Genomic DNA, 23929 nt, shown 5'->3' with positions numbered 1-23929 from the left:
ATTATCTAAATAACTAATTACATGCATGTATAGGTGTGTGGTAGATAACAAGATAAGGTTAGATATATATTACATTTCTTTCTTTTATGGAAATTAAATCTTCACAAAGAAAAATAACAAATATAAAAAATAGAAAACGAAAATGAATAACGAAGTTTTTATTAGAATAGAATATCTTTGAATAAAATAATATCTTGTATATTTTGTAAATTTTTTTATTTGGTAATTATTTTGTAGTTGTTTAGTTTCCTAAAACTAGAAATTACCTTTTATATATATATATATATATATATATATATATATATATATATATATATATATATATATATATATATATATATATATATATTCATCAATTAATGAAATGAAGGAAAATTAAAGAAAATCATTTTCCAATAGTTTTCATGTATTAATCTTAGGTTGTCAAAAATCTAATTTGGATTAGCATGTATTTAATTTTAACATTTTGTCATTTATGTTCTTCCAATTACGTATTTGTTTTATAGTGCTTATAAATCACGTTTTTAAATGGCAGCCACTTTTTAAAATTTTTAACAGCTAGACTACATTCTTGACTGATCATTGCTTATTAGTTAGTTGGCACAGTACGTATTTTCCATATTGGCCCTTTTTTCTCGTCCTTAAATAAGATTTTTTTTTTTACTGAGAATTGCTTATCCTATATATATTTTCATAATACCAAATCTGATAATTAAAATAGTACATAGAATAATCTAAATTAATTGAAAAAGTATAGCAACTAATTCTAACTCCAAATCAATATCATGAAACTACAATCATTTATTTAAGTTTTTGAGTAGTCCTTGATGAATGTGTTATATGTACTTTATCAGCAATCTGCTATTAACATATCAAATATAAAAATAGCTAATCGCATTAAACATAATTTTATAATACAAATTACAATTCCAAAAACGTTATGCTTAGAATTAAATTCTACACAAAAACTATGTACTCTAATTGTCTTCTGAATTAAAATATGATTTATCACACAAAAATAAAAAAGTAATTTGATAACAAAGGCCTACCGTTCTATTTTCTTATGATGTACCCTAACTTTTTTATGTTGCTATAATATGTTGCCTTTCTTGCAAAAAAAAAAAAAAAAAAAAAACAAAAAACAAAAAACAAAGGCCCTATCTCTCGAGTGATTACATGTATGATTAGTCCGCTACCTCTTCGATACGAACCCTAAGTTTGTGCGAAATGTTAAATTGATGACCATGACCATGAACAATTTGATAAGAAAGTTTTTGTAAAATTATTTGTTGGTGGTGGAGGTCCTAAGCTGGCTGCAAATGTCCAAACTGAGAATGGGTCACAGAACAATCTCCTTACACAGCAGCAGATTGATCAATTGCTGAAGCTACTACCATCTGGCTCTGGAAGCAAGCAAGGCTCAGAAACTGAGGATGAGATGGATGGCACATTTGCAGGTATGGTGTTCTCTTACTGTGCTTATGCTAGTGTAGATAAGTGGATCATTGACTCAGAGGCCACTGATCACATGATATGTGATGGAAACATGTTGACAACAGTTAGAGAAACTAGAAATCAGCCTAAAATGAACGATTATTTTGGTTGTCAAAATTTTAGGTCTAGTGGTCAGAATTTGTGTTTTTCGCCTGAATTAGTAAATTTTGATATTTTGATGGTTGTAATTCGCAAAAAAAATAAATATTAAGGTTGTAATTTGCAAAAGTGAAAAATTTTAAGGTTGTAATTCGCAAATTATCCTTATATTAATAATCTTTGTATATGACACGGATTAAACAAGATCATGTTATAGATTATAGATTAAGAATAAAATTAGAGGTATTCATTTAGGTCATTGGGTTAATTTCGGGTAGATTTAAAATCGGTCTTGTGCCCGCATTGATTTTAACATAATTTTAAATTCATTTTGAAGTCGAATCACTACGAGTTCAGTTACAAGATCGAGTAAATATTAATCAGGTCTGTTTTGAATACCTCTAAATACAATACAACTTAAGAATGATTAATGAATAGCGTCAAAAGTCAAATGAAACACTTATACTGAATATACCGTCTTTATAAATGTCCAAATCATACTCCATCATTTCTATAATATTTTTACCATTTGAAATATTCTACCTTAAGGAGATAGAATTTTGATTAATGTTTTTGACATATATATAGAAGATAAAATATATCCATGTGAGATATCGTTAAATTCGTCTTAACGTATATCTTTTTATTATATATTTTGTATAATTTTTTATTATATATATTTAGAGATGTTGAGATTTAATGTTTGCTTTAAAAATTATGCAAAAAGTAAACGAGAAGAACAAAAAAGAATAGAGGGAGTATTAAACAATTCTCTTTCATAAATTTATCAAGAAATATTATAAAGTATTGATATTTAATAATAATTATTGTAATAAATGAAGAAAATTTAACACTCCATATTTTAGTAAAATCAAAATTAAATAAAACTAAATTAAAGTAGAAACAAGATGTGAAAAAAATGTTTATAGCTGGTCTTGGACGAGACGACCTTATAATGAGACCATTAATTTGGGCCAGCCCAATTTGCGCGTGTAATAACCTAGATATTTTTTTCATTTTCTGGTTATTTTTCAATTTTGATCTTAAAGGTATCAATTTAAAAATTAATATCTTTAAGGCCAAAATTGATAAATGCCCAGAAAATTAAAATGTTATTACATGCGCAAATTGAGCCAGCCTAAATTAACAGTCTCATTATGAGACCAATGCAAAATTTTGTGAAATGTTCAATACATGTCCTTCGGCAAATAGTAATTGGATACCTTCAAAAACTTCCTTGCTAAATTTTGGTTTCTAAATGTAAAAAAATCAACCCAAATGGATGCTAGTGCCAAAATACTAGCTAAATTTTAATACAAATTCTTGTATAAGACGATCTCACCGTAAGACATGATTTATATTTAGGTTAAGTAACCCAATAATAGAATCTTTTAGTTTATGGTTTTCTTATTTTGAGGTCGTCTCATTGTAAGAAGGTCGCATACAAGACATGCTAATCTTTTAATACAGTTTTACTATGAGATAATTATGAATTGGGCTAAATTATTCAATTAAATTAAAGATATTCTTGTGGAAAATCGTCTCTCGTTAAAACGTACTCAAATAAGAAGCTTATATTCTCATAATATGTATTTAATGTGCTATTTAATTCATGTGTAAGGTGTTTCTCACAATGTTACCGTCTCAAATAACAATTTTGTGTTAAATTAATTAAAATGTCCAAGTTTAATATAAAAATACATATTTTTTAGGGTTAATTGTTAATAATAAACAAACCACTAATTCTTTATTGAGATCGTCTCTGAGACGACCTCAACTGGGTCAGCCCAAATGCTTTAAAAAAAACTGTTGCCTTATATAATTCAAATTTCATTGTTTTTAAATGTTTTTTTAACTAATGGGTTGCTTGTATGAGCTCGTCTTACGGTGAGACGGTCTCATACAAGACTTGTTGTAAACAAACATTTGTTTCATCCACTATAAATAAATCCATTTATAATTAATTTTTAAATAAATTCACCTATAGGTACTAAAAATAAACCGACTTATTGTTTGTTATAATCTTCAAAGTTTCTTATAAGTCAAGAATTTAAAAAAAGACAATAGTTGGGTTTATTTTTAGCTATTATATCGAATAAGTAAGTTTATTAAAAAATAAACTATAGTTGAATTCATTTTCAACTGATCGAGCAAAGATTGATTTATTTTTTACGATTTCCCTAATTTTAAAATTTAAACTCCGATCATCACATCATATGATACTATAAAAGAACTGAAAATTTTCACATGGCGAAATTATAGAGTTTTACATTAATTATGATTTTAAGTATTAAATCTATATGTTCAAAAGATTTTTATTACATCAAATCTTATAATCATACAATACTATAAAAGAATAGGAAAATTACAAATAACGATTTTATATTATTATGATTTTAAGTATTAAATGTATGTTTTCAAAAAGATTTTACCAAAAGAAATCATTATTACATGTTAAGATGTGACTGTAGAACAATCAAATCATGTTCACCATAATATGTAATTATATCTTTCTTTAAAAATTTTATTTATAGGTATCTTTATACTAATTAACTTCGTGCATTTTGCACGAGTTTGTATATTATTACTACATTGTTAAATAAATAGGGGGAAACACCTTTTACTATCTTCTAAACGAAGATGTCGATTTTTTTTTGTGTAAAAATTCAGGAATTTATGATATATTCTCAATCTTTAACATTATAATTAGTATTGTTGCTTTAATTGGAATTATTGGTAAATTAACCGATATATTTTCTTGAGTGACGTTTCACATATAGGACGATGAATGATTGTTTTGGCAAAAATATACATTTTTGAAATTTTTTTTCAATATATTAAAATGAATATAATTTAGTATTCTTCTATTTAGTTTCACTACAACATAATTTGTTTTTAATGGGATATATTTAGCGACATTTAATTTAAAAGTCGCTACTTTAAATTTCTAATAGTATATATAGAGGATTTAGTGACATTTATTAGACCCTTTAGCAGCATAATAAAAAATCACACTCAAGCTTTTTGCGACATAAGATCTATTGACATTTCTCATAAATGACACTATAAACTATAGTAATAATTACATATGCCACTAAAGACCAAATAAAATGTCGCTAAATTACTTTATAGTGGAACTAAAAACTAATAGTTATTACACTAAAAATATAAATCAGTGACATTTTTTTAATATCACTAAATTCAAGTCGTAAAAAGTTAAATTTGTTGTAGTATTTGTTGAAACTAGACATGAAAAATAAAAACACTAGGGATGAAAAAGTGGAGCAAAATTGAATACTTTTCAATGTAAGGAAAAAAGTTTGTAAATAAATGAAAAAAGTTGTGAAGAATAATAATACCATTTATTTTTAAAAATACGTGATTTATTTTCTCTTCCTCATACCAACAAATAATAATAATAATAATAATAATAATAATAATAATAATAATAATAATAATAATAATAATAATGATGATGATGATGATGATGCATATAATTATCCATCTTTAATCTTAACATTCCCCGATATATTAAAAAAAAGTTGTCTAGAATAATCTCATTTATTGTTTATCTTTTGTGAATAAGTTCTACTATTGATTATTTTTAAATAATTCAATCTTTGTATATTATTTGATGACTGCACCCCTTTTCACAATTCAACCGGCTATTATAGATACCTGCCAGTTCTGCCACCAAAGAGGACTAAGGTAAGACCAACGAAGAAGCATAAGGGGAAGAAGAATTGAGCGTAATGGCTAGTAGGTACCTACATTAGCAGGTTAAAACATGAAAATAAGTGCTGTCAGCAAATAATGTATAAAGGTTGAATTATTTAAAAATAATTAATAGTAGGAATTATTCACGACAGATGGACAATTAATGGGATTATTCAGAACAATTCTTCCATATATTTATATGTGCAATATCTATAGCAAATGAAAACTTAATACTTCATTTATCTACTTTTGTGATAATCGTTTCTCAAAGAGACGACCTCAAAATAAAAAACACACATTTTTATTTTCTCTTTAATTTGTATTAATTAAGTTATTTAGCCTATATGTCTAATACGTCTCTTAGAGAGACCGTCTCTCAATACGATTTGTGTAATTCATTATATATAGACTTTATTTTGTTGACTCCATCTACTAGAAAATACCAAAATTTGCGAAAATTTGAAAAAAAAAAAAAGATGTTTTAACAACTTAATTCAAAAATAAGCTTCGTGAAAATTTTATTTCCAAAATAAGTGTCCGTACATCTCAACCTAGGCTTGGTAAAAGTCGCTGTTACTAACAGCGACTTAAAAAAAAAAAAATTAGTAAAGCCTCAAGTCGCTGTTACTAACAACGACTTAAAAAAAAAAAAAAAAAAAAAAAAAAAAAAAAAAAAAAAAAAAAATTTAGTAAAGCCTCAATTCACTGTTACTAACATAAGGTTAATGGTCAACTCCTTAATCTCGTAGGTTGGAATGAAGAAGTAACTGAGAGCTGGAAACTTAAAACGTATTAAGTCGCTGTTACTAACAGCGACTTAAAAAATTATTATTATTATTTTTTTTAAGTCGTTATTAGTAACAACGACTTTCACCAAGCCTAGGTTGAGAGGTACGAATACTTATTTTGGAAATAAAATTTTCACGAAACTTATTTTTAAAATTAAGTCGTTAAAACATTTTATTTTATTCAAATTTTCAAAATTTGCCTTAGCTCATTAAAGCCCAACTTCTTTGTTCTGATAAGACGTTTGCGTGTGGCCCATCTATAAAATAATGAATAGTGAGTTTTTAAAGGCAAAGCCCTACATGGATCTAGTGGACAATATTTTTATTTTGAATTCTTTTTTATAGTTAATTTACAAAGTCTATACTTCTTACTCTTTATTTCATTAATTATAGTTTTTAACTTACACTCCTTAAATTTAAGGTCGGTATAGATTATTTTAACGTATACTAATCCATACAAAACTTAATCAAATCTTTAATGTGTACTCTATTAAAAATATACAATTTCAAAACTATTTTCTAAAATCTACATGCAAAAGGAAGACACAAGTTCTAGTATGAAACGGTCTCATAGTGAGACGTTTGATATACATGGATAAAATAATATAACTAATATAATTATAAACATGTAGACTCTTTATTTTAAGGTCGTCTCATCAAAAAAAAATCTCTTACAAGAGTAACTCAAAGGAAAATCAAAAATTTACGTTTATCTATAAGGCCATATATTTGGTTTATATTATATGGTGGTCTATCTTAAACAATATTTTTTCAATTATTAGTTGCTTTAAACTCGTAATTTGTATAATATATATAGTTGCCTTTTTTAAAGAAACATAATAATTCATTAATAAAAATGTTATACCATATTTACAATATAATAATAATCAATCAAATACATAACATATTTAGTCAAATAAATTTATATATAGAAAAATTGACAATCATATTTAGTTACTTAGTTTACTATGTTTGTAAAATCCTATATTTATACAGTTTGATTTTAAAAATCACTTTCCGTCGACAATCAAATTTCAAAATAGAATTCAAAATACAATTGAACTTTCATTCTACATTATTTAATCTTGTATTGTTAAATACCTACAAAATCAAAGGTGCTTATAAATAATCCTATTATGCCATGTACAAAATCTTACTCTCTCAGTCCCTTAAATAATTGCAATATTAATAATTACCTTAAATAATTGCAATATTAATAATTAATATAAGTATTATAAAAATTAGTATTGATCTTTAAATTGGGTGAGTTGGATTAAAAGTATAGAAAAAAAATAAGAAAATGTATGTAGATAAAAAAGTGATGGAGACACTTTGTAAAATAGAAATCTTGTAAAAGTTAAAAGAGACATACTAAAATGAAAAGTCAGTCAATTTGTTAAAGACAATTAGAGTATTAGTTAAGATAATACCAATCATACAATACTCTAAAAGTCTTGGAAAATTCCAAGTGTCATCTTTTACAGAGCGTGATAAATGAAAAAATATCATTGGATGTGAAATGATTACATGTCATATTGATTAATTTTTGTTTAGTAATAGTATGACTAAAAATAGTAAATGAACTGAAACATATAAGAACAATCATACGATATTATAAAAGTCTTGGAAAAATTCAAGTGTTATCTTCTAAAGAGGCATGACAATTGACAAATATAAAAATATCATTGGATGTGAATTGATTACATGTTATATTGATTAATTTTTATTTAGTAATAGTATGACTAAAAATGGTAAATGAATTGAAACATATAAGAACAATTAAGAATATTAGTAAAATTTTTGACTTAATGCATGTCTTGGGACGGAAAATAAGATCAAAAGATTATGTAAAGTAAATAATAGTTGATTAAATAACAATATTTATCTAATTTAGAATATAATATTTTTTGGGAGCTAAATTAAGTAAAGTATTTGTATGATATACTATAGTAATTCTATTTAGTTAACTTAGAGTTTAATATGTTCAATTATTATTTGAAACTGTTTTTTTATATATATTTCGCAGCAACAAATTCGTGCATTGCACGAAATTTATGTTAATGAAATAAAGTGACTTAACTAGAGAAAAGGAATATCTCTCAATGTCTCCTGATTCAAACTCTAAATAATGGGATTTGAAGGGGAGGTGACAACCACTACTTGCTCTTTCAAGCATTTTAAGTGTTAGACAAGCATAAATCTTGCATTTTAAGCTTTACCTAAAGGGAAAAAAACACTCCAAGAAATGGGAATGAAGGTTAGTAAGATGCTCAACTAGATGGGCAATCTAGATGTCTGTTAGAATTATATATTTAACACCTTATTATCTTCCAAAATTTTTGTCACAGTATACTATTTATGTTCTAAAAATATACAATGTACGTATAATAAATTAAACAAAATCTCACATGACCATGTTTTATTTATTTTATAGGTAAATAATAAAATATAAATTAGACAAAATGATAAACGATACTAAAATCACAAATAAAACTATAATTTTAGGACATATATAATACCTGATCTATTTCATTACATTTACAACTAATAGCGATATTTTTCAATAAAACATAACTATTTTAGAACACAAAATTTTGTGAGAGACGGTCTTTTTTTGAAAGATCATTTCTAATTAGACCGACCCATTATATATTTTTTAAAATATTATACGTAGGCATCAAGAATGATGTAAGTTGACATTTAAGATATTAAAAGTAGGCATTGAGAATACGATAAGCAATCATTAAGGATAATGTAAGTAGATATTAAGAATACAATAAATATATATTAATCTTTAATGGGCTGGACTTAAGATATGTCTCTCAAAGAGACGATCTTTCAAAATACTAGCTGATTTTAAATTATTTTAGATCAGAGGTAAGTACAAGGCATTCATCGTCGCATTACCAATAAATTTCTCTAGTATTACATCTTATGATGACATGATAATGACATTCAATCATGCTTTATTCTTTTTACAAATAATGACACCTTACCATATTTTTTTAGAAAGTTATTTTACCTTTTCAAACAATGAAGTGAAGTATAACATTCTTCTATATATATTATCTCTCCTTTTCTCCTTATAAATATTGAAAGTAATTAAATTTTACGAATAAGATTAAAAATAAAAGAGGGATGGAAAAGAAAAAGAAAAAAGAAAGCAGTAAAAATATATTAAACTAGAAATGTTACTAAGTAAAAGGAAAAGACCAAAATAAAAGTATCAGTAAATTCATAAGGATATACAATAATAACACATAATAAGTTTTTCCTTATAGATTATTATCTTCAAACTTTTACTCTTCCTAATAAGACTCCTAATTAAGACTTTTCCAAAAAAAAAACAAGACTCCTAATTAAGAACACAAATTTTCTAATTTGGGACAACCATTATATATTTTTTAAAATATTATAAGTAGATATTAAGAATGGTGTAAGTAAATATTTAAGATATTGAAAGTAAACATTAATGATACAGTAGGTAAGCATTAAGAATAATGTAAGTAGACATTTAAAAATACGATAAGCAAGCATTAATTTGTAATGGGTAAGACTTGAGATACGCTTCTCAAAAAGACGGTCTCTCAAGAGACTTGCTGAATTAAGAATAGTTTTATTCTTAAGAAAGCCACAAGCTTGGCCCTAGAAGAATGAGTGACTCTAACTAAGAATGAGGTTGCATAAACGGTTCAAAACGTCACATTTAATTTAAATATGGATCAAATGTTAAGAACTTATTCGGGTTATACAAGACAAGATTTTCTTGTAAAGGTGCAAGATCAAGACACCCTATCCTCAACTCAAACTAATGCTTTATACAACCCTAAATTGCTACATCATCCTGACACAATCATTAAGGCCTTATTTTCCTCCCATCTTAAATTATAATATATAATCAATTTTCATTAAGTTTATAAGTCGAGTGATTTGCCTAATTAGGGTTGAAAAATAAAAAAATTTCAACTTTAGTGTTCTTTAAAACATAATTCCCAAAATAGTGTTCATATAATAAAATAGTTTTACTAAGCTATATTTTTTTGGTTTGGTAATTCCAAACCTGCAAAAGGATAATGTTGTTTTGTCAAGCAAATATATGCGTAAACAAATTAAAAAAATCACACAGGTCTTACAGAAAGAGTAAAATATTCTAAATACTTTTACATCCAACCAAAAATCTCAATCAAGTACAAAAGTCAAAATCAATAAAGATGTTTGTCGAAGATAGCGTACCCTTTTGATCTGTTGTTAGCATCATCCTTATAATGAAAATATCAAAAATAGAGATGAAAATCTGAAAATTACCTCAATTGCACATTGGAAAAAAAAATCTCAATTAGAATAGTGGATTTAGACTACAGTGATTGGTATAGGTAGCGGCTATAGTGGAAAGCCGGCGGTTGGCATGGATGGTGGTTGTCATTAGTCTCTTCAAGTACTCCGTCGTCAGTCTTGCTGATGTTTAGTTTAGAAATTTGACAAAATAAATAGGCTTGCTGTTGGAATTGAAATTAATTTAATTTTAGTTTAGTTTTGCCTTGGAGAAATTTAATAGGTTTGGAACTTTCCAAACTACAATCAAATAGAGTTAATTAATTTTTTTCTTAATGAACACTAGTTTGAGAAATAAATTTTGGTGAACCCCAAATTGAGAATTTTTTTATTTTCCAACACTACTTAGGCAATTCATTCTAATAAGTCATTATAAATGAGTACATAAGATAGAAGAAAAAGAAGTTTGTCACTTTTAGGTAATAATAAAAAATCAGTTTTTAGATTTTATGTTTATTTACCAAAACCAAGTGCTATACTCAAAATATGTAGCAAACAATGAAATAAATTTGCTTGTAGGATTAAGTTTTAAAAAACATACTAGAAAGTAATGATATTAATAGTAATTAAAAATTATGAAAAAAAAGTAGGTGAGGACGAAGAAAGTGTTGAAAATACTTAATATAAATAGTAGACTATGAACTTATATATAATACTTCAATTAGTAATCCTTTTAATACTATATAATTTTGAAAAAGTGTAAACTTCATCAAGTATCTATGCAAGTTCACACTCGTTATTTATGGATTTGTGTCATGGACTGGCTTGGCCATAGAAAATAGATTTCCAATCACAAAACAAAATGTATATGAATTAACAATCTGTATGCAAAATAAACGAAGGATTGCACGATTACGAAAGATAATATACAAAAAAATTTGAAAGTCTTGTTCTCTCAAGAGTGTTAAACTCCTCTAAAAACTATTACATGATTTAACATCAATGAATACATAAATCCGATCCCTTTCCTCTCCCTTTTGTTTATACTAATTATCTCTTTATTTTATTTCTCCCAACTTAACTCAACTTAACTAATTACTAAGTATTATTTATTACTAATTCCCTTTTGTATGTTTCGACACTTCTGTAAGGTTAGCATCAGCACTTTCTTTAATTGAATACAGTTATGACACGTTAGAAGTGATACATTTGAATATAGAATAAGACAATCGAAACTAGAGGGTCCAAAACATACCTTATAATTCAACATAATCCGACTATATTACTGAATTTAACTTTTATCCGACTTTAAAATAAATGTACAATTATATATTCCCTCCGTTCTTTTTTGATCTTCCACTTTGGGTTTTTCACACACATTAAGGAAGATAGAATCTTTGGATTGTAGTGGGTATTATTTTAATTAAATAGTAGTGTGAAGTAATGATTGCATTGAAAGTATGAGGTTGTAGTGGGTATTATTTTAATTAAATAGTAGTGTGAAGTAATGATTGTATTGAAAGTATGAGAGAGAAAATAATTATAAATAAAAGAAAAGGGGTACATTAAAAGAAAAGAGGAGTTTTAAGGGGTAAAAGTGAGATAAAAACTTTCTAAAATTAAAAAGTATTCTAAAGTGGAAGAACTTTTGAAACTACCCGTTATAGTAATGTGGAAGATCAAAAAAGAACGGAGGGAGTAAAAAACAATATAAATACAAAATTCGATATTAAACCGACTCGAAACACCTAACTAAAAATCAACCCAAAACCTGAACAAAATATGTCTACTCGAGACAAAACATCTTTACACGGCTGAACTTTGCCAAATAATTTGTAAATATAATGACTTAATTAAGCATTTATGATTTATCTATCATATAACGTCAGATACAACGAATAAATCATAGACAAGTAGTAAGAAGTCTTCAGAGTAATTTGGCTAAAATTACAAACACATAATCATACACATTTTATAAGCCAAGGACAAACCATCGCAACAATCGGCAGTAAAAAATGAGACACGAGCCGTTGAGGAAAAACAAAGAGTCCGAGTAACCAATCAAATTAACTTCATGAAAGATTGCTAAAAATAATTTTTTAACCAGAACAATTCAAATAAATTAAACTTTGAATGCCTTAAGCATCAAACCATAATTTGGTTTTTGAGTCGTCCGGCAATGCAAACTAATTTGGCTAGGCACCTTCTAAGAACCTACTTCAAAGTTCTTAACTAAAAACAATCTTACCTTTTGCTATTTACAGAAGAGATGCTGAATTCCAAGCAATAAGATGATTGAGATTCATATGCTATATCAAAGATAAAGATAGACGGTATTCATGATCACGAAAATATTACGGTGAGGATGTTAATACGAGTGATTAGTAGCTACCTACTGAGGTCAACATCAACCGGCTCTGGATTGCCCCTTTCAATCTGATTCTCGCCAAGCTTCACACCCAATTGTCCTTTGTCTCCGGCACCGAATGCATATAGTTTGTTGGACTCGGTAAGGGCAAAGGTGTGGGCGTTCCAGAAAATCGAATTGGTTAGGCTTATCTGCACTACGCGTTCCTTCACTTGTCTTAGAGATGTCACTAACTCTGGCCTAAGTATATTAGTGTGTCTATTACCCTGTCGAAAACGCACACATCAAACAATTGAAGAAACAAATCACATGATAAATACATAACTTTAGCCAGCGAGTAAATAAGGTACAACGGAATTCAGACCTGTCCATCGGCACCATTATTGTGTCCGAGGCTAGAAGATTCACCACAACCAAAGGAATATACATCGCCACTATCAGATACAACGAAAGTCGTGTAGTCTCCTGTGGCAACATGAATGGCCTTGACATTACTCAAGGCTTCCACAACCTTCGGAACTGATTCACTATCTTCATTCCCGTGCCCAAGACATCCGTAACGTCCCCAGCCCCATGTACACACCCTTCCATCCTTACCAACAACAGCTGCATGCCAAGCACCAGCAGCCACGACCATGGGTTGAAGATTCAATGTTTGAAATTGCTCAATCAATCGAGGGAATTTTTCGTCTGTTCTTGAACCATGACCGAGTTTTCCGCCCAATCCACACCCCACAGAATAAACCGACCTAGGATAAACAAAGTGGTTGTTAACTGTATTTTCATGATTCCGTTAGGACTATAATAAAGTCAAAGAGTCTTTAATTCAAGTACATTGATCACAAACAATCTCGTCAAAGAAAAATAATATGTTTCCTAGATAACCCTTGTCATTAATCATCGTAATTATCATCATCATCAAACCTAGTGATTCCGCTCATAGAAGCTATGATCAAAGTCTAGGGAGCTTTGGATTACGGCAGACCATACCCTTATAAAAAAGATAAGGAGGTTGCGGTCAGTGAGACCCACGACTCGGAACTGACTTGCGAATGAAAACAAATTAGTTGGTACATGCCATAAGCTAGACAAATAGCAAGGCAAGGCAAGACCATACCCTTGTGAACTTGTCATCATTAATAAACGAATATAGCATCATCTAAAAGAGGGTGAAGAAAATGATTACATGCCACTAGGCTGGCAAGCAAGAGCAAGTAGGTAGCAATATCCAGCAGCAATCTGCACAACCGGGATATTCTCGAGTGCCCCTAATAAAGGGCGCGGTTGTACATCATTAGGCTCCGTTTGGTGACCAAGAATTCCATCACTACCCCAAGAGAAAGTATAAACCCTTCCTTCTCTAGACAACACTGCAGTAAAGAAATTTCCAATAGCAGCCTGGACTACAAAGATATCCTTTAAGGACTCAACAAGTTGTGGGGTATTCACTATCCTAGAACCTTGAACCCCATATTCAGCTTCCCCAAACGAGTCTTTCCCGAAAGCATAAACCTTCCCGGTATCACTGATTAGCATCGACCTCCCCGCCCCAGAAGTAGCCTGGATGATCCGAATGCCCTGTAGGGACCTGCACAACCACAATTTCTGTTAAGTCCTTCCCGCGCCCACAATATTTTCCATTCAATCGAAAGAGCCTAGGACCAAATTTTCAACCGTATTAAACGAGGGCGATACTCATCAGCCGTGAGCCCTCCCGGTGTCGGGCCATGTCCAAGTTGCCCTGAACTATTTGATCCGAATGAGTAGGCGGCTCCACTCGAAGTCACAGCAATGCTGTGCCCCGGTCCAGCTATCGCTTGCGATTTCTCTCTTCGATAGCAAGCTTCACCAGCTAACAAATACCTAAGTACTAGTTTCCATGATCCCCCACACCTTTGCTTTAAATCCTCCTTTTGTTCATCAGTCATAATTTTAAATATGGCTCTCTGTTGGCACATATCTGATGCAGCAAGCTCAGCTATAGATAAATCATAATCAGGGGCAAAGTTTGCTGGCTGCCTAAAGAATGAACAAGTTACCTGAAAAACAAATATAAAAAACCCAATTCAAATCAGCAGCATCATCAATTCTTTTTAAACAAAATAATGAATACCCAATAAAATTAAGGCAATGAGATGACTTGCCTCCAATTTTGCAAGATCTTGAGGGTCTAAATTGCAAGCAGTAAGAACATGAAGAACAATAGAAGGGTTTGCTGCTAAGGGGAATTCTCCGGGAACCCAGTCGCCGGCACAATGTCTTACTTGCCGGACAAATGACGATCGAGGTGAGGTGACTAGGGTGGCAGTAATGGGTTGTTCAGGGATGTTACAGAATTGAATTGTTCCAGTTCCACTTGTTGTGGCATCCATCTTGGGCACTGCTCAATTACTCTGCAGTGCCCTATTTGTTCAATTGGATGAAACTAACCAAGGATCTAGGACATTATATTCAGTAATAAATCATTACAAATTGGAATTCTTTATATAATGCAACAAACTGTTCAATTATTCTCTGACATTGTTAAAATTGAGAGAAAAAATAACTACCTTGAGTTTTGTACTGTTGAATTGTCAACCCGATTCAAGTTGAAAACCTACATGAGAAAAAAATCATGATCAAAATCTTCCCCAATCATAAAAATTAATATATGTTTGTTCTGCAGAAGAACAACAGTCAACATGCACAGAAATTAATGAAATACTCCCTCACTCAGTTTGCAACATATTCCCATAAAAGCTCTTACATGGGAAACTAAAAATCTAAATACTTACAACAAACATAACGTCGAAGTCTTAATCTGTCTAATCTTAAAAGATTTGGGTCGAGTCGGGTCGTTTACATGAATTAATGGATCATAGCAATAATCAATGAACAATTCCTTTATGATGACAAAAAATATTGCAACCAAATGATCCCAATTAAAAAAACATATGGAAATGCCATAAGGCATAAAGTACCATCATCTCATCAAAATTTGATGCAAAATGAATTAGATATAAATAGATATTCAGAAAAAATGTAATTTAAAGCTAAAGATGGGCTTGATTGACCAAATTCTATTCAAAAACAAACAGTATGTAAAGCATATAATAAACTTTTGTAGGAAGAATACCAATCTTCTAAGAAGAGGATATTCCTTATAGAATCAAAGGAAATTGCGTACCAGAATCAATTTGAAAACAAATGATCAATAATTATTCATCAAACCTTGAACAATCAACAGAATTCAAAAGCAAACAGAGTGATCTAAAAAGTACAAAGAAACAGAGGATATATTTAGGGTGGCGTTTAGTTATAGAAGTAGATTAAAGTTTTGATTTTGATTATGATCATGTAGATATATACTAATAGGAGTTAAAAATATGTCATCAAACTGAAAAAAAAAACATAAATGAACACATAATAACTGATTTCTTTGTTCTTCATCCAAAATCATATCTTTTCAACATGATCACTATAGATCGAAAGAAAATCTGGGAAATGATGATTACATCTGATGAAATATCAAATTTCAATCAAAACCCCTCAATATCTTTTAACACTTGACTAAAACAACAAAAATAATCAATGAAATTAGAAGGTTAAAAATGGGATGATACCCAAATGAAAATCTTCAAAATTATCAACTTTATGTAATAAGATGATCAATAAAAGAGAATATGAAATAAAGAAAGACAATTTGAGGGATAGTTATATATTTTTTTGGGTTGAGAAAGGAGAATTTTGATGGGTTTGATCAATGGATTACATGAAAGATAAAAAAGTTAAATTGGGTATTCCTAGGGTGAGAAGCGTTCTCTCTCCTCAATCCTCTCCTCATTTGGTGTACGTTTCTTAAAGGAAGGGGAGCAAGCTTGATGATGAGGTGTCTATTTGGTGGTGAAACAAGAAACCAACTAAGAATAATTATGATTTTATATGAACTTATTATGGATCAAATAAAGGTCGAGTTTAGATTGATGAGACTCAAATCATTTACTTGATCTTAATTTAGACTTGAATACTTAGGGTGCTATATAGTTAGAAACTAACCCTAAATTAATTTCAAGACTACGTTTTGTATGACTTAATCTGTCTTAAAATAACATATTAATTATAATTTTATTTAGTTTCCTTGAATCAGTCAATTTTGCTTTTAAATGGAAAAAGTACACGCTATTTTAGTGTGGAATAAGTTCATAAACAATACTTTTATAATTTATTTTTACTTTTTCTTGAATAAGTTAATTTGCTTTTAAAATAGAAAGGTACACGTTATTTTAGCGTGGAATAAATCCATATACACAAATTCTTATTTGAGACAGTCTTTTGTAAAAACGACTTTCAAAAACTGGGCCCAAATCTAATTTGTGTTAATTTAAAAAAAAAAAACTGCTGCTGAAATCTAAGCGTGCATGTTAAGTGAAATGTGAAAAGTCACATAATATATTTGGGGTTATAACACATTTGTATTGTTTTGATTATAATTCTTTCTAACTTTGGAAAATGTGACAAATGATATCGCGATTCGATAACTCTAAAATTTGCCTTATTGTTGTATAAGTGTTATATTAAAATTGTAAGGCTTAGTTGTGATTAGTTATTTATGGGTAACACGAACCGATATACTCAAAATTTGTTGATAAAAAGGAACGATTCACATATGCTTTTACTTATAAATTGGTGAAAAGACTTATGTTGTGTTGAGTTAATGATTTTTACTTGTATTGAATGAGTTGTGTACGTGCTAGAGTAATCGAAAAACTCATGTTGAATAGGTGATAGTGGTTACTTTGGTAGTTAGTTGGTATGACAAAGTAGTTAAGGGGATTTATTAGTAACACCTCAGAATTTCCGACCCCTTAACGAAACCAAAACCGTAAAGGACGGGAGGAAATTCGGGTGTTACATAAAAGAAAAAGGAAAAGAATTTAGATAAACTTTAATTATTAACTTTTAAAAGGTGAGTGGAAATTTTGGCAGCATCTGCCTTAAAACTGTGCGCCTTTGTAGAAAAACAAAAGTTAATTAAGAAGCTAATAAAGTAAAGGCACTAACGGCTTATCAAAACTATATCACGGCGGAATGATTCGTCGCCGGCTTCTCAAATCAACATGCCAAACATGGATCGTGGTTCCAGTGTCGACGTTTGCGTTTTTTAAAAAGACTTAACTACTCAAAACCATACAGAGTTATAAACTACGCAGCGGAAATACAAATACACGTGAGAGGACACAAGGCCTCATAACAGAACATATACAACCGAAATTTACAAAAGATAACAAGAGATACAAAATCGAAAGATAGGGTAATGACACAAGTTATCCTTCGCCCTCATCACTTTCCCCAAATGCAATGCAATGCATAAGAAACTCCAGTACCTGCTACGCTGGTCTATGATCCCCCTGCTGCTTGACATTAGACCAAGGGCCAATGTGTCATAGCAGGACAATCATAGAAAGTCAACAAACAAACATAAACACAAACACATACACGTCAGTAACTAACATCAAATAGAATAAGGCCAACTACTAGATAGCATTATATCATAAAACAAATACGACGATTTCATAAAACGCAAGCACGGATAGTAACCGTTTATCGGCCACTTATACTTCTTAATTTCATTACGTGCTTTCCAACCCGAACCATGTGCTCTCGGGTAGAATGCAGGTCTTCACGTTCCTCTCTTCAAACATAAACTCTTGCAAAACACGCATAGATTAACTCGACCTAGGCATTAACAGAATACCTAACTCATACCCTTATAGAGCTTGTCTATCTTAAGGTAAGCGTGATCATAGTTCGTAATACCCTTGAAGTAACTTAACTTAGGCACACTTCTCACTAGCATAAACTATTCTATCAATAATAAGTATACGTTCTATCAATGAGTAAATATTCTACCAAAGAATGAACCTTCTATCATTACATAACTTTCGATCAATGAATAAACTTTCTATCACTGAATAGTTTTCTATCAGTGGATCTTTTCTCTACTTCCTGGCATAGTGACACTCCAAAGGGCGTTATCGGCCTCCCGGCGCCCAATGGCAAAGTATGAGCTCATGCCCCCTCCAGCTGACCCTCTCGGGTCCTACCTTCGGGCTAAACCTAACACACTGGGGTACTAAACCAGTGAAGAGGCCACCATATTGGGGTTTGCAAGGCCCGCATGGTAACACCTCGGTCAAGGGGCGTTATCGGCCTCCCGGCGCCCAATGACCCAAGCATGCTCATACCCCCCTTACGGTGGTCCCGTCGAACCTCACCTAGGGGACTAATAAAACAACCGAACATAATCCAGTTAAGTCACGCCAGCTAATCATAATATAGTACCTTATCAGATGGGAATAACTTCCACTCTCAACTATTAATGAGCGCCCTGGGATAGCAGCGCGCTAAAACCCACTGAGCCACTCAATAGAATATGAAATTCACCTATAAAGGAGTCATTCTAACTCCAATTAGGCATAATCTAATTCTTAAATAAATAAGGGGTAGTTCTCGCCCTCTATTAACTCTCATTCTCTAAACTATTCTAAGCGCAAGGATTTCATAGTCGATAGCTCTTCATGTAAAGTGTACTCAATAGTATCTCATAGTTTCACTGCAATGTATATTATCACAATAAACAATAATGTCTTAAAGCAAATTGCGTATAAGGGTTAGTTACTGCGTGTACATACCTGTAAGCGTCACCGCACGATCAAAAGTCACAAAATCACCCAACTAAGGCTCTACTTTCCTCTTACGTAATAGGCACCTATATAAGTTATGAGTAGAACTATTAAGTTCCCTTAACTACTTTGACATACCAAACTAAATACCAATTTAACCGCTATCACCCATTCAACATGAGTTTCCGATTATTCTAGCACGCACACAACCCATTCAATACAAGTCAAAAATTATTAACTCAATACAACATAAGTCTTTCCATCAATTTAAAGTAGAAGTATGTGTGAATAGTTTCTTTACATTAATCAACTTGAGTTATAGCGATCCACGTTACTTTAGGATAACATATCAATTCACACTTAAATCTTGCGATGTTCATGTAGTGCTAATATGACGACAATGACGAATCTTAAGTTTATCACATCGCAATATCATCCATTATATTCTTCAAGGTTAGGAAGAACTACAATCACGACATCATAACTAGTAACTTTAGCAACTCTCAACAATAAGTTAGACACTATGCTCATGACTTATTGAAATTACGTATTTACAACATCAATAACAACCTAATAAGGTAGTAGTAATTCTCTACAATTAAATCAATAACAATTAGCAACTCCTACTTCCAATTAACAACCAAAACCATTTCTATAGTCAATTGTAATCAAAACATTACTAATTGCCACCACGATAATCAACAAAGTCTCAACTACTTATAAGATTATTGAATAAATCATCACATCACCAAAGTAGCATACAAACACACACACACACTACTAGTAATCACATCTCTAAATAAAACCCTAATCATTTCATTTCAATGACAATTCTTTTAACTACTACCCATACTAGAACTCAATGAGACTAATACAATACACAATCAACACACAACTCATGAACATGGTAGATTCTAATTAAAATTAGTAAATTAATCAATTGGAAAGTGAGATGCTTACAAAGATTAAAACTAGTAAGAATGGTGAAGAGGAGGATGAAGGTCGTGGTGGTGGTGCACGAAAGCCAAGAAGGGCTGGAGAGGGCCTTAAATCGAACAGCAATTGGTGGTTGCTCGTGGGTCTGCTGCCGGCCAGCCACAGCGAGGGAGGAGGGAGTGTGCTGCGGTGGCGAGAAGAAAACGCAGCTGCTGGTCAGAGGAGAACGCAGCCTTGCTGCTGCTGCTTGCGGGAAAGAGAAGGTGGGCTGCTGCTGGTCGTTCACTGGTGGCGCAGGGGAGAAAAGGGGTTGCTGGTGTCCTCGTGGCTGCCGGGCTGCTGTGCGGGAAGGGGGAAAATGCGGGAGTGAGGGAGGAAGGAAGAAGAAGAGAAAGAAGGAGGAGAAGAAGGAAAGAAGTGACGGCTCCCTCTTGAGTGTTTAGGGTTTCAACGTTTTTATACTCGTTATTTCTATTATTATTATTATTATTATTATTATTATTATATATTTATTTATTTATTTTTCATCTCGATTTGTTTTCTTACGAGACCCAACTAAGAGACTCACCTTCGAGGGCTCACACATTTTAATAAATAATCATTTCGATTCAAACCTCTTTATTGCAGAAGTCGTAACTATATTTTTAATATATATATAAGTCGACATTTAAATCCGTATATGAAAGAAATTTATTAAAACTAATTCGGAAATAATTAAATAATAATTGTAAAATCTTTAAAAACTATTAAAATATTAAATAATTACGTCATTAAAATCTCAGAGTGTTACAGTTTTATTCCTAACTTGTATAGGTTTCCAGTTCATAAGAGGAAAATAGAACCTTAGTTGGGTGAATTTTGTAACTTTTGGTCGTGCAGTGACGCTTACAGGTACGTACACGCAGTAATTATGTAACACCCCGATATTTTCCCGATATATTAAATGATTTGCTAGTAATATTATTATTTTTATTATTATTATTTTTTTTTTTTAGAAAAAAATATATATTTCTTTTTATTATTTATTTTGTTAGTAGATTAAATCATGAGACTTCAACTTTTAAGGCAATTAAAATCATTTTAAGCCCAAATCTTTTTCCTAATCTATCTTTAACTTCAAAAAAAAAAAATAAATAAATAAAAATAAAAACAAAAAAAAAAAATAAAAAATAAAATAAAATAAATGGGAAGTGGAATCATTTGGCCGGCCATATGGAGGGTTAAGGGGGGATTAGTAACCTCTTAGGAAGATTGAAGATCAAGGAATTATTGCCTTCTATAATTATTGCCTTAATTTCCTTAATTCCTTTATTTCCTTAATCTCCTAATTACCTTACATCTTTTCATTTTCAAACCATTTGCAAGTAAGAAAACACTCCCAAAACACTACATTTCTCACGCCTAAATCCTCCACCTTGGTTCATCAATTTTGGTGTTTTGTTCTTGAAGCAATTGTGAGTAATCCTTAATCTAGTTTTTATTTTTTTTAAAATTTTAATTTAAATTTCTATGATTTTTATGTGTGTTATTTTATAGTTTATGATTTATTCATGATTTAAAATTCATGTGTGGAAGTATGATGTTTTTCCATTTAAATTAATGTATGGTTTTAGGGTTTTAGATATGTTTACATGTGTATGAAGAATTGTTTGAAGAATGATTGAAAAAAAAATATATATATATATATATGTATATACAAAAAAAAAAAAAAAAAAAAAATGGTTGCTCATATAAAAAAAAAAATATATGTGGTGATGGAAATTTATTTTTTATTTTTATTGATAAATAGTGGAGATTTATAATGTTGGTAGAGAAATATACATGTATATGTGTGGTGTGTTTGTGTGTGTAAATTGGTGTAAAAAGATTTATTTTTGAGAAAAATATAAATAAATAATTAAAATTTATTTTTGGATGTGATCATGAAAATTATGTAAATTTTATTGTTTAGATTTAATAGGGAATAAAGCATTGAAATTTATATATTTGTGATAAAAAATGAGATCCCGTAGGTTTTGAAGATGATGGAAAAATTGTGTTTTTGGAGCATTTTTGGCTTTAAAATTAAGTTAAAAATACTTATACTATGTTATAAATTATGAAAATTGGTACTCGGGGGTTTTGATGCCTTCCGGACGCAACGGTGAAGTCGGATTTTCAGTTTGACAGTTTTAAGATGAGTTTCTGGACAGATTGTATTGGCTGTCCGGTTTTGTGTATATACCATGTCATAGTATGTGATGGATGTTCATGTTGTGTGTAGTATTCTAGGTATGGATGTGATTGTATATGTGTGTTATGGATGATTTGAGGAAAATGTGTATGTGTGCTTATTTCCCGAATACGATTGAACCTTGTAGGAAGTCGATTCGTGACCGGGAATTGATTAAGACGCTTGCGAGTTGGTTATCTTGCTTAAGGTATGTACACGCAGCGTGGTTCGCATTAGTCCGATGTATCATGTATTAATGATACCCGAAAGTAAGGCATGGGTATATAGAACGAATAATGTTATCGTTCGAATCAATAATTTTATACATTGTTATGATAAGTAGAGGTAGTATGTCCTCACTAACTTAAAAGTGGACGTAGTATGACGTCAATCTTTATATATTGTTTTGATAAATGGAGGTAGTATGACCTCACTAACTTAAAAAGTGGACGTAGTATGACGTCAATTGGTGGAAAAGAATTACTCGCGGTATATGAGGGCATTATGAGCCACCGCGGGGGTATGCATACTTAACTATAGACACCGAAGTAAGGCGAGTGTCTATGGTAGAGGCTTGCTTAGGGGTTAGCTCCCCCTAATGTATTGTCTCACTTATGGAGTTTGGAGTGTACCGGCAGTATGGCTGGATAGTACAGCAGTATGGCTGACTAACTTTTACATGAAAATAAATATTCTTAATAAGCATGATCGAAGCGTACGGTTCTGTGATTTGTTAGCTAATTAATTAAAACTTTCTCTTGTGTTATTATTTATTGGTATGCGACGTTCGCTGACGTGTGCTTTTGGTCTTAACGACCCTGCGATGATGTTGTGTCCTATCTGGGCAATGACTAGCAGTAAGTTAAGTTGCAGGTCTGGGGAGTGAGGATTGTCCCTTGAAGAAATAAATTATTAGGGTAGAAAAGTCTTAATAAGATCTTCAAAATTTAGTTTAAAGAACATTTGGTTTTTATGAGGCGACTTTCGTTCTCAAGTTGTAATAAGTAGATTTAACTTTTCGTTCTTATCCGCTGCTAAGAATTTCTTATTATCTAGTAGATCTTAATAACGCTAATAGAACTCGATCCGCACGTTTTCCTTAACTTCAAAACCGTTTTAAACTGTTTTCTAACATCCCGGTTTGACTCGGATTATAGTTGTCTCGTTTTTAAAAGGTCATTTTCTCTTTTCGTACGACCCGAGTTATTCCGAGATGTTACAAATTAACCCTTATATACAATTTTCCTTCAAGAGATCATTGTTTATTGTTTGTTGTGAAAATATGCATTGTAAACTTTGAGGTACTAGTGAATACACTTTATACGAAAAACTATCGACTGTGAAACCCTTGCGCTTAGAATAGTTATACGAAAAACTACAT

At 30.6% G+C, this 23929-nt stretch overlaps 1 protein-coding gene across 2 annotated transcripts; it reads right to left on the bottom strand.

Annotated features, from left to right (window-relative positions):
* Positions 1–12400: 12400 nt before the first annotated feature.
* On the bottom strand, positions 12401–16728 carry LOC130808178 (ultraviolet-B receptor UVR8). 2 transcript variants are annotated; one of them, XM_057673646.1, is made up of 7 exons: positions 16341–16728; positions 15288–15334; positions 14883–15175; positions 14413–14777; positions 13925–14326; positions 13103–13487; positions 12401–13004 (listed from the first exon to the last, which is right to left on the bottom strand). In XM_057673646.1, the coding sequence occupies exons 3-7, from the start codon at positions 15108–15110 to the stop codon at positions 12759–12761; spliced, it is 1626 nt and encodes a 541-aa protein (XP_057529629.1). In that variant the 5' UTR covers positions 15111–15175; positions 15288–15334; positions 16341–16728; the 3' UTR covers positions 12401–12758. The 2 variants fall into 2 exon arrangements, with proteins under 2 accessions (XP_057529629.1, XP_057529628.1); XM_057673645.1 differs by having other exon boundaries at positions 16233–16641.
* Between the last annotated feature and the right edge of the window lie 7201 nt (positions 16729–23929).

Source organism: Amaranthus tricolor, chromosome 3 (genome assembly GCF_026212465.1).
Source record: "Amaranthus tricolor cultivar Red isolate AtriRed21 chromosome 3, ASM2621246v1, whole genome shotgun sequence".
NCBI lineage: Eukaryota > Viridiplantae > Streptophyta > Magnoliopsida > Caryophyllales > Amaranthaceae > Amaranthus > Amaranthus tricolor.
Note: the sequence above shows the minus strand (reverse complement) of the source record. Positions and strands in the feature narration are given on the sequence as shown.